The 13,455-nt window shown below is 49.1% G+C and overlaps 1 protein-coding gene and 1 pseudogene across 3 annotated transcripts in view; one reads left to right on the top strand and one right to left on the bottom strand.

The window, feature by feature from the left end:
* Nucleotides 1-9,115, top strand: part of UBR7 (ubiquitin protein ligase E3 component n-recognin 7 (putative)) — a 24,800-nt gene extending 15,685 nt beyond the window's left edge. For all 3 annotated transcript variants that reach the window (XM_011991744.1, XM_011991742.1, XM_011991743.1), the window contains 2 exons: nucleotides 400-461; nucleotides 6,846-9,115. In XM_011991744.1, coding sequence (XP_011847134.1) covers nucleotides 400-461; nucleotides 6,846-6,938 — 155 coding nt within the window. In that variant the 3' untranslated portion in view covers nucleotides 6,939-9,115. The remainder of the gene's footprint in view (nucleotides 1-399; nucleotides 462-6,845) is intronic.
* Nucleotides 1,642-2,224, bottom strand: LOC105547943 (annotated as a pseudogene).
* Nucleotides 9,116-13,455: the final 4,340 nt, after the last annotated feature.

The raw sequence follows: 13,455 nt of genomic DNA, 5'->3' as shown, positions 1-13,455 counted from the left end.
TTCTGCTTCAGCCTCTTGAGTAGCTGGGACTACAGGCACCCACCACTGCGTTTGGCTAATTTTTTGTATTTTTATTAGAGACGAGGTTTCACCGTGTTAGCCAGGATGGTCTCGATCTCCTGACCTCGTGATCCACCCGCCTCGGCCTCCCAAAGTTCTGGGATTACAGGCATGAGCCACCGCGCCTGGCCGCTTTTTATTTTTTAATGAAAAAGAGTCTCAGATATCAACATAGAGGAAGTGCAGATAATTTGGGAATGAGTTTCTATGCAGCTTTCACTTAAGAAAATTTTTATTTAAACTACATTATTAACAGTCAGGTGTCAATGGCAAAGAATATTTTGTTTTTGAAAGCAAATGGTTTATCTAAATGTAAATACTTTTGTGGTTTTGATTTAGAATACAATGATTTGAAGACTGAACTTAAAGACTATCTCAAGAGATTTGCTGATGAAGGCACGGTATGTTGAGTTAAAGAATTCTAATCATAGCCCTGTAAGTTTTGAATGAAGTGTTTATTTCCTTTGATGATTAAAAATGACTGTGACTGGTGGGGCGCGGCAGCTCACACCCGTAATCCCAAGCACTTTGGGAGGCTGAGGTAGGTGGATCACAAGGTCAGGAGTTCAAGACCAGTCTGGTCAATATGGTGAACCCCCATCTCTACTAAAAATACAAAAATTAGCCAGGCGTGCTGACAGGCAACTGTAGTACCAGGTACTCGGGAGGCTGAGGCAGGAGACTCGCTTGAACCCATGAGGCGGAGGTTGTAGTGAGCCGAGATCGTGCCACTGCACTCCAGCCTGGGTGACAGAGCAAGACCCCATCTCAAAAAAAAAGAAAAAATGACTGTGACTTAATTGGGTACTTGAGAGTTGAATTCAGGGACTATTTTGAGCAAATTGGCAGGCTAAGGGAAATGAGTAAGAGGTAGTAAAACACCAGAGTTACACTGGGAGTCCTCACCAACCCCAGCTGGGCCGGGAGGCATGATGAGAGGACGCAGTCCTGCGGCCTCTCAGAGAGTACTTGTAGCTTGGCAGAAGATCATTGGAAGGAATCCGCAGCACCGATTCTGCTGGTCCTGACCTTGAAGCATGGATCTTTGGGAGGGGGAGGGGAAAATGGGCAGGAAAAATTAACACCAGACCCATTTTCTGGAATTCTAAGTTCCATAGTTTAGAATAGAAACTGGGCATGGTGGCCAGGTGTGGTGGCTCACTCCTTAATCCCAGCACTTCAGGAGGCTGAGGTGGGCAGATCACCTGAGGTCAGGAGTTCAACAGCAGCCTGGCCAACATGGTGAAACCTAGTCTCTACAAAAATACACAAATTAGCTGGGTATGAGGGCGGGTGCCTGTAATCCCGGCTACTCCAGAGGCTGAGAGGCAGGAGAATCGCTTGAACCTGGGAGGTGGAGGTTGCAGTAAGCCAAGATTGTGATACTGCACTCCAGCCTGGGTGTCAGAGCAAGACTCCATCTCAAAAAAAAGAAAAAAGAACTGGGCATGGTGGCTTGTACCTGTAGTTCCAGCTACTCGGGAGGCTGTCTTGAGCCCTGCTTTCTTAGAAGATACCATCTCTGTCTACCTACTTTAGGTCGTTTTTTCCTTTTTTTCTTTTCTTTTTTGTGGGGGGTGGGGGGCATTCCTGAGTTTATTTGTGGCACACCCGGGCGAAGGCCCTGTACCTAGAAGAAGGTGTTGGGCCTCTTGGTGGTGAAGCGTGGCTTGTACTGACGGGTCTGGTGCAGGACCGGGTGGGGCAGCGGAAACTTGATCTTGGAGTCGTGGAACTGCTTGACGGCCGGCAGCACTTGCTGGCTGTGATCTCCTCCACCTTCATGATCTGGATGGAGTGGGCCGGGCGCCCATGTCTCGGTAGCACTGGGTAACAGCGCCCGCAGTGGTCAGGTCCTGGTATTCCTGGTACATGTTGTGGGTGCCGCCCCGGGAGTTACAGCACAGCCAGATGCCGAAGTTCTTGACCCGCAGTGGGGACTTCTCAAACACCTGCCCACAGTAGACAATCTCCCCTGAAGACTTCTTCATCTTCTTTAACTGAGATACGAAGTACCAGAGCGGGACTTGGCGACGACATGATTAGGCGCAAAGATTCGCATGCGGTAGTGGGGCGGTGTGTGGCATTTGGGGGTGGGCAGGCAGCGACCCACCACCTTGTACTGGTAGTGTGTCCGAGGCCTTCATGGTGTCCTCTCCATGCTGGCCACCACCCACCAAAGGCTAGGTCGTTCCTTTCTTTGTCATAAATGTGGGAAGAACATTTAACTGCCTGAGTTTCTGGACAGGGTCACAGTGCTGCCGGCTGCCTTTCTGCAAAATGAATTGTAAAGTTAAAAGAGCCTTCTCCTAAATGGTTTTCTCAGGTTTTAGAGACTGTTCTTCACTATCACTGGGAATAGTTCCTACTTCCTTACAGTTCTTTTTTTCTTTTTTCTTTTTGAGACGGAGTCTTGCTCTGTCACCTAGGGTGGAGGGCAGTGGCGTGATCTCGGCTCACTGCAACCTCCGCCTCCCAGGTTCACGCCATTCTCCTACCTCAGCCTCCCAAGTAGCTGGGACTACAGGCGACCGCCACCACGCCTGGCTAGTTTTTTGTATTTTTAGTAGAGATGGGGTTTTTAACCAGGATGGTCTCGATTTCCTGACCTCGTGATCCACCCACCTCGGCCTCCCAAAGTGCTGGGATTACAGGCGTGAGCCACTGCACCCGTCTTTCCCTACAGTTCTTAAAACTTAATGTAGTTATTCTTGTTTCTGTTGCAGAGACTATCCTCTGGTTAATACAGACTCAAGCTTCTTTGGTGCTAGAACTAAGAATGTTCATGGGTGTAATGGGGCATTCTGCCTCAGTGTGGTAACCTCTGTGTGTGTGGACATTCGAGGTGTTTCAAATAGTGTGCAGGCATGCCCTCTTTTCTTTATTTTATCACACACATATACTTAAAATTACATAAAAGAAAAAGGTAGGCATGTTCTCTTTTTTTCATGCACATTGGAGACTTTTACTCAAAGTCTTCACAGGTATCTTAAACATCCGGGTCCTTGTTATCACCAGAGCCACTCTTTAGGAGAGAATGTTTTATCTGACCAGATAATTTAAAAGGTCATAAAAATGTGGTATTTTTGTTGTTTGTTCCATGACATTACTAAGCAGATCTTCACAGAAAAAGAAAAAAACCTCAGGTTGCCATAAAGCTTATCTGCTTTGGTTGTATTTGTCCATAGGGATAATGTTAATAAGTTCTAGCTGTTTTAGATGATAGACTGCCTTTTATTTAATGTTTGCATCTAACAAAATAAAAAAAAACAAAAAACAAAAAAACAAAAAAAACCACTTAGACTGGGTGCAGTGTCTCATGCCTGTAATCCCAGCACTTGGGAGGCTAAGGTGGGAGGATTGCTTGAGCCCAGGAGTTCAAGACTAGCCTGGGCAAGATGATGAGACCCCGCCTCTACAAAAAAAAAAAAAAATTTAGCCAGGCATGGTGATGTGTGCCTGTGGTCCCAGCTACTTGGGAGGCTGAGATCGGAGGATTGCTTGAGCCCAGGAATTTGAGGCTCCAATGAGCTATAATCATACCTCTGTACTCCAGCCTGGGTGACAGTGCGAGACCCCGTCTCTAAAAAGCAATAATAATTAATAAACTTAGCAACTACAGATTTTCTGAAATAAATTTAAAAACTGATTTTTTATTGAACCCAAGTATTTATTCACTAGCATTTCTCCTCTGCACGTTAGCTGTGGCCGTTTGAGGATATCCAGAAACCAAAAGCTGCACAGTCTCATTTGTGTGTTGCTAGGTCTCCTCCTACAGTATCCTTGCTAGAGATATTATTTCCTTTCACTTATGGGCTTTCTGTGGTTAACGTTTGTAATCCAAGGTAGGGACAGATCTTTCGTTTTGCACCTTGCAAGTATCCTATTTATTAGCATTTTGTTAAGTGTAAATTCCCATACCATTTAGCCAAGTACATTAGAATTTTGAGCTGCAGTCACTTCAGGCTGTGTTCAGTCTCTGCATTCTGTTAGGGGTTCAGATTCCTCACTGGTTGAGCAGCAGTATTACTGTTGGTGCTTGTGAAACTGGTGTATCAGCTACTGGTCTGAGAAAATTATTCCAAGTTAGCATTGATATTTTGAGTATGTTAGCAGCACTTACTAGGGAATGAGAGGGAAGTTTTCACCTTATACCCCTTTCTTATTTTCTCTTTATCTCTTTCCCATTTTGCTGAAATGCATTCACATGCTCTCTTTTTCTTTCTCTTTCCTTCACTCTTCTTGTCTCACTGTCCTTCTTTCTGAACAATAAGCATGTGTTACCTTATTAAAAAACAAACATGCTGAGTGTCATGGCTCATACCTGTAATCCCAGCATTCTGGGAGGGAGTGGTGGGAGGATCACTTGAGCTCAGAAGTTTGAGACCAGTGTGGGTAATATAGTGAGACCTCGTATCTACACAAAATTTAAAAATTAACCAGGCGTGGACTGGCCGCGGTGGCTCACGCCTATAATCCCAGCACTTTGGGAGGCTGAGGTGGGCGGATCATGAGGTCAGGAGATCGAGACCATCCTGGCTAACATGGTGTAACCCCGTCTTTACTAAAAATACAAAAAAAAATTAGCCAGGTGTGGTGGCGGGCACCTGTAGTCCCATCTACTCGGGAGGCTGAGGCAGGAGAGTGGCATGAACCCGGGAGGCAGAGCTTGCAGTGAGCCGAGATTGTGCCACTGTACTCCTGCACGCCAGCCTGGGCAACAGAGCGAGACTCCATCTCAAAAACAAATAAACAAACAACAACAACAACAAACAATTAGCCAGGTGTGGCGTGCACCCTATAGTCCCAGCTCCTTGGGAGGCTGAGGTGGGAGGTTTGCTTGAGTCAGCGAGGTCGAGGCTGCAGTGAACTGTGATTGCGCCACTCCACTCCAGTCTGGGTTGCAGAGGGAGACCCTGTCTCAAAAAATAAATAAACAAACCTGTTTCTGTGATGGCATTAGACAGCTTTCGATGGATCCATTGGCGCAGACTCGCTGTTGGGGTGGGCAGGGACTGCCAGGTTGTCCAGTTGGCTTTTTGTTTTGTTTTGTTTTGTTTTGTTTATTTTGAGATGGAGTCTCACTCTGTCGCCCAGGCTGGAGTGTAGTGGCACGATCTCGGCTCACTGCGGCCTCCGCCTCCCGGGTACAAGCAATTCTCCTGCCTCAGCCTCCTGAGTAGCAGGGATTACAGGCCTCCATCACCATGCCTGGCTAATTTTTGTGTTTTCAGTAGAGACAGGGTTTCGCCACGTTGTCCAGGCTGGTTCTTGAACTCCTGGCCCCAGCAATCCGCTCACCTCGCCCTCCCAAAGTGCTGGGATTACAGGCATGAACCACTGCACCTAGACCAGTTTGCTTTTTTATTTGTATTTTCTCTTTGTCTTATTTTGTTATTTGTAATATTTTATTTTGCTAATATCATAAACACCTTTGTATGGGACACTAAATCCTTTTTCCAATAAAATAGATAAATTTCCATTTTTATTGCATAAGGTGGATTTATTCAAAGTGCTGCTTCTATAGTATGAGTTTTTTCCCAATTATTTTTCTATGTATATAGCAAACATCTTTAATTTTGGACTCTTAAGTTTGTTTTTTTCATTGATGACAAAGAGGGAAAAGTTTTTTTTTTGAGACAGAGTCTTGCTCTGTCGCCCAGGGTGGAGTGCAGTGGCATGATCTGGGCTCACTGCCAGCTCCGCCTCCTGGGTTCATGCCATTCTCCTGCCTCAGCCTCCCGAGTAGCTGGGACTACAGGCGCCCGCCACCGCGCCCGGCTAGTTTTTTGTATTTTTTTAGTAGAGATGGGGTTTCACCGTGTTAGCCAGGATGGTCTTGATCTCCTGACCTCATGTTCCACCCGCCTCAGCCTCCCAAAATGCTGGGATTACAGGCATGAGCCACTGTGCCTGGCCAGAGGGAAAAGCTTTTTAGTTCCTTTTTCTTAACACCTCTTGCTGGTAAAGAAAGCACAATCTCCCAGTATAGTACATTTTGTTTTTTGTGGGTGCTTTTGCAGAGCTGGAGGACATTCAGAAACACAGCTGTGGTAAGAGGGTGTGGGCAGTGGTCTGAGGAGGACTTTGGGGTTCTCGGTTTGTGTGCTGGCTCTGCCAATTTCAGCTCATCTTGAGAACTTGCCACGTGCCAGGCAGTGTTTTGTGGGCGTTGTCGCTCATCCAGCCTTCAGTTGACCCTGCTAGATAGGTGCTGCTGTTGTCTCATTTTGTAAAGGGAAACTGCAGTAGGGGTCACCCAGCTTGGAACCATTCTGCTGTTGTGCCCAGCTGTGTGGCTCTGAGCAGGTCAGCCCTGTGTGCCTGAGCATCCCTCCTAGAAAATGGAGATGGTGGCCGGGCGTGGTGGCTCAAGCCTGTAATCCCAGCACTTTGGGAGGCTGAAGTGGGTGGGTCATAAGGTCAGGAGTTCGAGACCAGGCTGGACAACATGGTGAAACCTTGTCTTTACTAAAAATACAAAAACTAGCTGGGCATGGTGGTGCGTGCCTGTAATCCCAGCTACTGGGGAGGCTGAGGCAACAGAATGGTTTGAACCCAGGAGGTGGAGGTTGCATGAGCCGAGATCATGCCACTGCACTCCAGCCTGGGTGACAGAGCAAGACTCCATCTCAAAAAAAAAACAGAAAATGGAGATGGTATCATTAACTGCACATGAACGTAATTCTTAGCGGTATCATTTGACTTGTTTGTGAATGCTATGGCCTCATAATTGCGATTCTGTTACTTAGTTCTCTTTCATAATCTTTGCTTTTCATCAACAGGTGGTTAAGAGAGAGGACATTCAGCAGTTCTTTGAAGAGTTTCAGTCAAAAAAGAGAAGAAGAGTGGACGGGATGCAGTATTACTGCAGCTAGAGTGGAGTATGAAGCTTCTCATTCAGGCCAATGAAAATGCACGTCCCATTCTTGGAATAAAAGAGGTGTGGTTCACATTCGGCCCCCTTTCCGTCCTCCTCTGTTTGGAGAGGCCTCGCGCTCCCTTCATTCTCTTTAGCTGCAGTAGCCACAGTGTGGATGCTGACGTCACAGCCAGCATCCTCTGTGACTCAGCTAGTGCAGCTCATTCCACAGACTTCTCCAGTGTACTCCCACTCCAGTGCACCCAGGGTTATTTGCGTAGTTTTTGAAAGTTTGATTTGGTTTTGAGAAAGCAGATTGGTGTCTTGTTTAATGATCTGTTATTTCACTCCCAGATGTGTGTGTTTTGCCACAGAGCTGTTGCCTCCCAGAACCTCCTCCGCAGGCGTCACGGAAGGCTCTCTTCCCGCCACCTAGAACCTCTGCAGGTCCCCTCGCCCCTATGATCGTGGTGCCTTGGGTCAAAGCTTCCTCAAGCCTGCTCTGCTCCTTCTTTCACATCCCTGTTTTCTGAGGTTTGGTCATAGCTTAGAAAGGATCTTGGGGCTTGTTTTCTCTAGGCCCAACCTCCAGAGTAGCCGGGACTGATGGTTTTCTGGTCTGGATGTCTGTCACAGCAGAGAGATTAGCAGGTGATAGGGCTGAGGAAGCAAACCTTTGTTATGAATTTTACTAATACAGTTCAAGTGAAATTTTTGTTGACAATTCTACTGGCACTAGAATTAGAATTTCAGTACTGTAGCGCTCACAGGGCTTCCTGGAGAACATTTGCCGGTATACTAGTCCCTTTTCTGCTGCCTAGAAAACAGACCGGGTCTCACCCCTGTGAAATCTTGGTGGTTTACGAAGTCCTCTGGATTTCTTGATATTATCAGGGATATTCATAAGCATATATCAAAAATGGACCTATTTTGATATTCTGTTATGAAAATGTTATTAGAACCCCAATAAATTATTATTTTCCCCCTCGAATCTGTGCTACAGAAAACAGCTCCTGAGTTAGCTTACTTGTAGTAAGCAGGGCAGGGAGCCCTGTTTTGGAAGAGACAGACTGTGGAAGAGATTCCAAATAAGGCCCGAGGCTGCACGAATGCAGAGTTTTGTGTATGTAATGTTAACGTCCGCCGCCGCTTCCCTAGCGACATGAGATCTTGTTTTTGAAGATCCTCGTGGAAGGTTGTACAGAGCCCCACATTTGAGGGGAAGTCCTTTCAGTTGATACGAGACCTCTTTAACGCCCCTCAGTCTGTGGAGTAAAGGCCTTGTGATACATAGAGAGCCCTCAGCTTCTCTCCCTCTGGAAGAACAAGGTCTTTCCTGACAGTCGGAGACACATCTTGATGTATGTTAATAAAAGCATTTCAGGCTGTGGGGCCATCATGTATATTAATACTCCTTATGTGTCCAGCATCCGTGTATTCATTTGAGTGCCCAATCCCTGGACGAGATGAACTAGGCCTTATAAAAAGTCAAAGCCTCAAAGAAATGGCACAACCATGTTCTTCAGCACTCAGTCTCTTAATTACAGATCCTCACGAAGGGTGGTAAGTGGAGCTGGAAGCTCTTGTGGCTGTAGGACATGCTGGCGAGCCCTGAGCTGGCCTTGTGCAGAGGGCTCCGTTCAAAGGCTCAGGGTGTCTTTGAGGCTGTTTATCAAGCTTGGGAGCTCTTCCAAGTCTGAGAATGTTTCGAACCCTTTTTGCAAGGTTCCACTACTAGTATACCATCATGTCCAGAAAGCTTTTAATCTTCTCAAATATCTGATGTAACTACCAGAAAGTCCCTTACTTCCTATGACCGATCAGGACCAAGTCTTGGAGGTGATGTGTTACATTACGTGCAGCACAATAGTACCAATCAGTTAACCCAACGCTGAAGGGCTTGTTTTATGAAAGGTACTATTCCTTCTTTCACAGTAACTGGAAACCTCTTTTTTTACCTGTTGTTCACAACTAGTTTTCTTATCGACTGTATTGGACTGTCTCTTCTTGTAGAGACTGATTTTGGCCAACATATTAATGCATGTTTTATGCAAAACACAAATATGATATTAGTTGCTTTTAAGGAGTTCTGGCATTGTATGTGCATTTTTGTAGAAGTTGTTACTGGACTTATAATTACATACTTAACTCTAATCAGGTTTCTGTAAAATTTAAATAAAACCAATACAAAATCATTGCTTTTCAGATTGTTTTTGGTCATATTTAAGTCTACACAGCCTCCCTCTGCAGGTTATAAGAAAATGCAGGCCAGGCATGGTGGCTCATGCCTATAATCCCAGCATTTTGGGAGGCCAAGGCAGGCAGATCACGAGGTCAGGAGATCGAGACCATCCTGGCTAACACAGTAAAACCCCTTCTCTAATAAAAATACAAAAAATTAGCCGGGCATGGTGGTGGGCGCCTGTAGTCCCCGCTACTTGGGAGGCTGAGGCAGGAGAATGGTGTGAACCCGGGAGGTGGAGCTTGCAGTGAGCCGAGATTGCGCCACTGCACTCCAGCCTGGGCAACAGAGTGAGACTCCGTCTCAAAAGAAAAAAAATGCATAGAGCCGGGCATGGAGGTTCATGCCTGTAGTCCCAGCTACTTGGGAGGCTGATGCAGGAGGATTGCTTGAGCCCAGGAGTTGGAGGCTATAGAGTGCCGTGGTTGCTTCTGTGAATAGCCACTCACTGCACTACAGCCTGGGCAACAGAGCGAGACCTCGTCTCTTCAAAAGAAATGTAATGGTATATTCTAACAGCTCTTCCCGCCCTGGGGTCCTGCCCTCAAAGCAGAGGGACTGGTTCACGACATTGGGTAGTTCACTATTCTGCTATTCTATAAAATGCAGCCTGATCCAAGGTCCCCTGAGCAGAGCTCCTTCATCCACTCGACTTCACCATACCCCCTGGGGTCTAATAATTGGGGTCTAGATGAACAGCAGAACAAAGCAATGGGCTGGGTGTGACCAGTCACAGTGTTCAGGTACTGCTGTGTGCAGAGGGAGAGAGGGCTGGAGCTGACAGCCTGAGAAAAACGTGAGGTCCACCCTACACAGTAGCCATTATTTCTAAGTAAACATAAAAACAACCCAAAAAGCCAGTAGAGTGACCCATCTTTGGCCTCCCCCAAACTCCTGCTACCTTGGATGTGGACTTGTGGTCATCACCCATGGTGAGTTCAACTTAAGTGGGTAAAGTGTTCTCTGCAGTCCTGGAGTTGCTTACACAGCTAAAAAGAGACGACTCTATAATCATCAATGCCCCGGAGACTGCCATTCTCCCACCTCCCTTGAAGGTCATTAGTGGAGCAGAAGAAAATTGAAAGATCAGTCTGCATGGTTACAGGACCAGGAAGTGGCCTAGTCCAGCCCCTACTGAAGGTCATTGCTATCTGGGGAACGTGGGAAGTACAGGAAGCCAACCTGGCCGACCTCCCGGGAGCCAGTAAGGCCACATCCCATTTGGGTCACTGCGTTCATCCTCTTTTGCATTGCCATAAAGAAATACCTGAGGCTGGGATAGGCACAGTGACTCAGAGCTGTAATCCCAGCACTTTTGGAGGCCGAGGTGGGAGAATTGCTTGAGTCCAGGAGTTCAAGACCAATCTGGGCAACATGGCGAAACCCTGTGTCTACAAGAAGTACAAAAATTAGTTGGGCGTAGTGGCGGACACCTGCAGTCCCAGCTACTTGTGAGGCTGAGGTGGGAGGATCACTTGGGCCTGAGAGGTTGAGGTTGTAATGAGCTGTGATTGTGCCACTGCACTGCACTCCATCCTGGGTGACAGTAAGGTCTTGTCTCATAAATAAATAAATAAATATACCAGAGACTGAGTGATTTATAAGAAGAGAGGTTTATCTTGCCTCACGGTTCTACAGGCTGCATGGCACTGGCGTCTGCTTCTCCCCAGGAGGAGGTTTTTGCATAGGAAAGACGTGGGGAGCAACAAATGGTTTTGTTGCGGCACAGGCTAGGCTGGGGCAGAAGACAGGTGCTGAGTGGCTTGGAGCTGCCTGCTGGGCATCTGAGAGGGGTGCTGTGTAAATGGATCTGAGGTCCAGGGGCCAAGGCTGGGGATGAGCTTTGGGAGTGATCAGCAGCCACACTCATTGGCACCATGGAAATGAATGGGCTCTTCCCCAGGGAGATAAGGAAACGTGAGAAGGAAAGGGGGCCCCAGGCAGATGCCAGGGACACCAGCGCTGAAGGGAAGGCCAAAGCTGAGGTGCAGGTTGAGAAGGGCAGCCCGGGGGTTGGGGGTTGAGAAGGGCAGCCCGGGGGTTGGGGGTTGAGAAGGGCAGCCCGGGGGTTGCGGGTTGAGAAGGGCAGCCCGGGGGTTGGGGAGGCCAAGAACCCACGTTACAGAAGTCGGGGTGCCTCTGCAGCAAAGTCAAGAGCAAAAGGGTCTGGGTCCATTGAGATTTTAAGTTCTAAGCCTACTTAGAAATAAGAAAGACAGATCCCCACCCCCATTTTATTCCTGGTAAGGCTGATTTGGGGTAACGTGGCCTTGTCTGTGGTTGCTTGGGCCCCTCCCTGGTCCTACACTCCAGGAGGTAGGCTGGTCCGAGGGCAGGCACCCTCCACACAGCAAGCAGTGTTCTTCATGCTAAGCCCCTGACGTTGGTTGAGGACACTCCAGAGCTAATGTCCTGGTTGGGCACTTGGTTCCCAAGAAGGAGAGAGGGAGGGGAGGGACCAAGGCAGGACAGAGCCTTGGCATCAGGCAGGCCAGAGGCGAGTGACGGGATGGGGGGCAGGAGTGCTCCTGGATAGAAGGGAAATGAGGGGGGGCCCATGGGCCCCGACAGCATCCACTGCGTTTAATGATGAAGGTCACCAGCGGGTGACCTTGGCTAGAGCAATTTCCACAAGTGGCGGGTGGAGGCCAGATTGCAGAGGGCAGGGAGTGTGCCACAGTTGGCACCACTGTGAGGGGACAAGGAGAGGGTGCGGCTGCAGAAGGCCAGTCCAGGGAGTTGCTTGTTGAAGTTCAGAGACACTTGGGCCAACGCACATTCTTAAGGTGGAGCCATTGCTGAGAGTGGACCACAGGTGACATTGGAGCTGTTAGAAGATGGGATGGGATGGGACAGAAGGACCACCAGACCTGGTGGCAGGGGGATGCAGGTGAGGGTGTTGGAATGAGGCCTCAAAATCAAGGGAGTTCCATTGGCAGCCTCCATTTCCCTGGGAGGTGGGAGGGGAGGGGTGAGCTGGAGGATGGCTCAGGTAAGAGGACGGAAGAGGTGAGGGGGGAGGAGTGCGCTGGAGGGCGGCTCAGGTGAGAGAAGAGGGGTGGAAAGTGGCCCCGAGAAGAACAGGTTAAGGCTGACCCGCAGGACCCAGGCACACTGAGCCACGGGAGGCTGGGGACCACAGGTACCACTGGGGCACGGCTGTCTTCAGTCTCCCAAAGCTGGAGATGGACACCCTGTTTATGGGTTGAGTTGGACGGGGAGGATGGGTTGCAGCTGGGCATGTTGAGACGGCTGCCACCTATGGAAGCTGGACCATCCTGGCAGGGGAGCAAGGAGGCCAGAGTTTCAGAGGAGGTCCAGGGAGAGGCTCTGGACAGGAGGCGATCCGGCCTGAGAGTGGGCAGTGAGGTTAGGATTTCGAAGGTGGAGACGTTCTGGGGACAGGGGAGAGCTGTGCCATGGACAGGTAGCTGGAGACGGTCTAGGCAGCTACCAGGATGACACCAGAGAGAACGTTAGTGAGGTTGGACCCAAAGCCTTCAGGATACGAAAGGAGTGACTGGGGGTGGCAGCTGCAAGGGTGGGAGTGGGACACTGGACCGTGGGGGCTGGAGAGGTGCTGGGGTGTTAGAGAGAGAGACGTCTCCCACCACCCTTCCTGACACACAGTCCTTGGAAAGAGCAAGAAGGAGCTCACGTCCTGGGAGAGGGCTAAGTGGGTGAGGAGGAGCTAGGAGGGCAGCCAGGGCAGGAGGCAGGAGGGGCGGGGTAGGAGCACAAGGGCGCTGGCGCTGGGGGTGGGGGAGGACACCTGAGCAGGGCGGGGAAACAATCTTGGGTGCCATCAGGGGACTTCTGTAGGAAGAAGCCTGGCAAATGACTCGGGAGAGCGGCAGCAGCAGGCACAGGCTCACCTGACTGCAACTCTGCAAAGAACCCAGTCCCGGCAGCCCAGGAATGGTGGGATGTTGGGGGCACTAAGGTCTCTCGGGGTCACTTACAGTTGGACTTCCCAGGGACTTCAGTGGCTCCGCTGGAACATGGAGAGATGGGAAGAACAATTGCTTTTAGATCAGTCTCAGAGGGCAGGGAGGCATTTATGGTGCCTCTGCTGGAACGAGGGTCCCACGGTGCCGTCCATCGTCCGTTAGGATCCACACAGCAGGAGGTGCGCGGCGAGTGTTACCGCCTGAGCTCCGCCTCCTGTTAGATCCGCGGCGGCATTAGATTCTCATAGGAGGAGAACTCTATTGAGAACTGCGCATGAGAGGGATCTAGGTTGCGCGCTTCTTATGAGAATCCAATGTTAAAAGCAATGCGCTTGAATCAT

Source organism: Mandrillus leucophaeus, unplaced genomic scaffold (genome assembly GCF_000951045.1).
Source record: "Mandrillus leucophaeus isolate KB7577 unplaced genomic scaffold, Mleu.le_1.0 Scaffold4, whole genome shotgun sequence".
In the NCBI taxonomy this organism is placed as follows: Eukaryota; Metazoa; Chordata; class Mammalia; order Primates; family Cercopithecidae; genus Mandrillus; species Mandrillus leucophaeus.
This window is presented reverse-complemented; position numbering and strand designations above follow the sequence as displayed.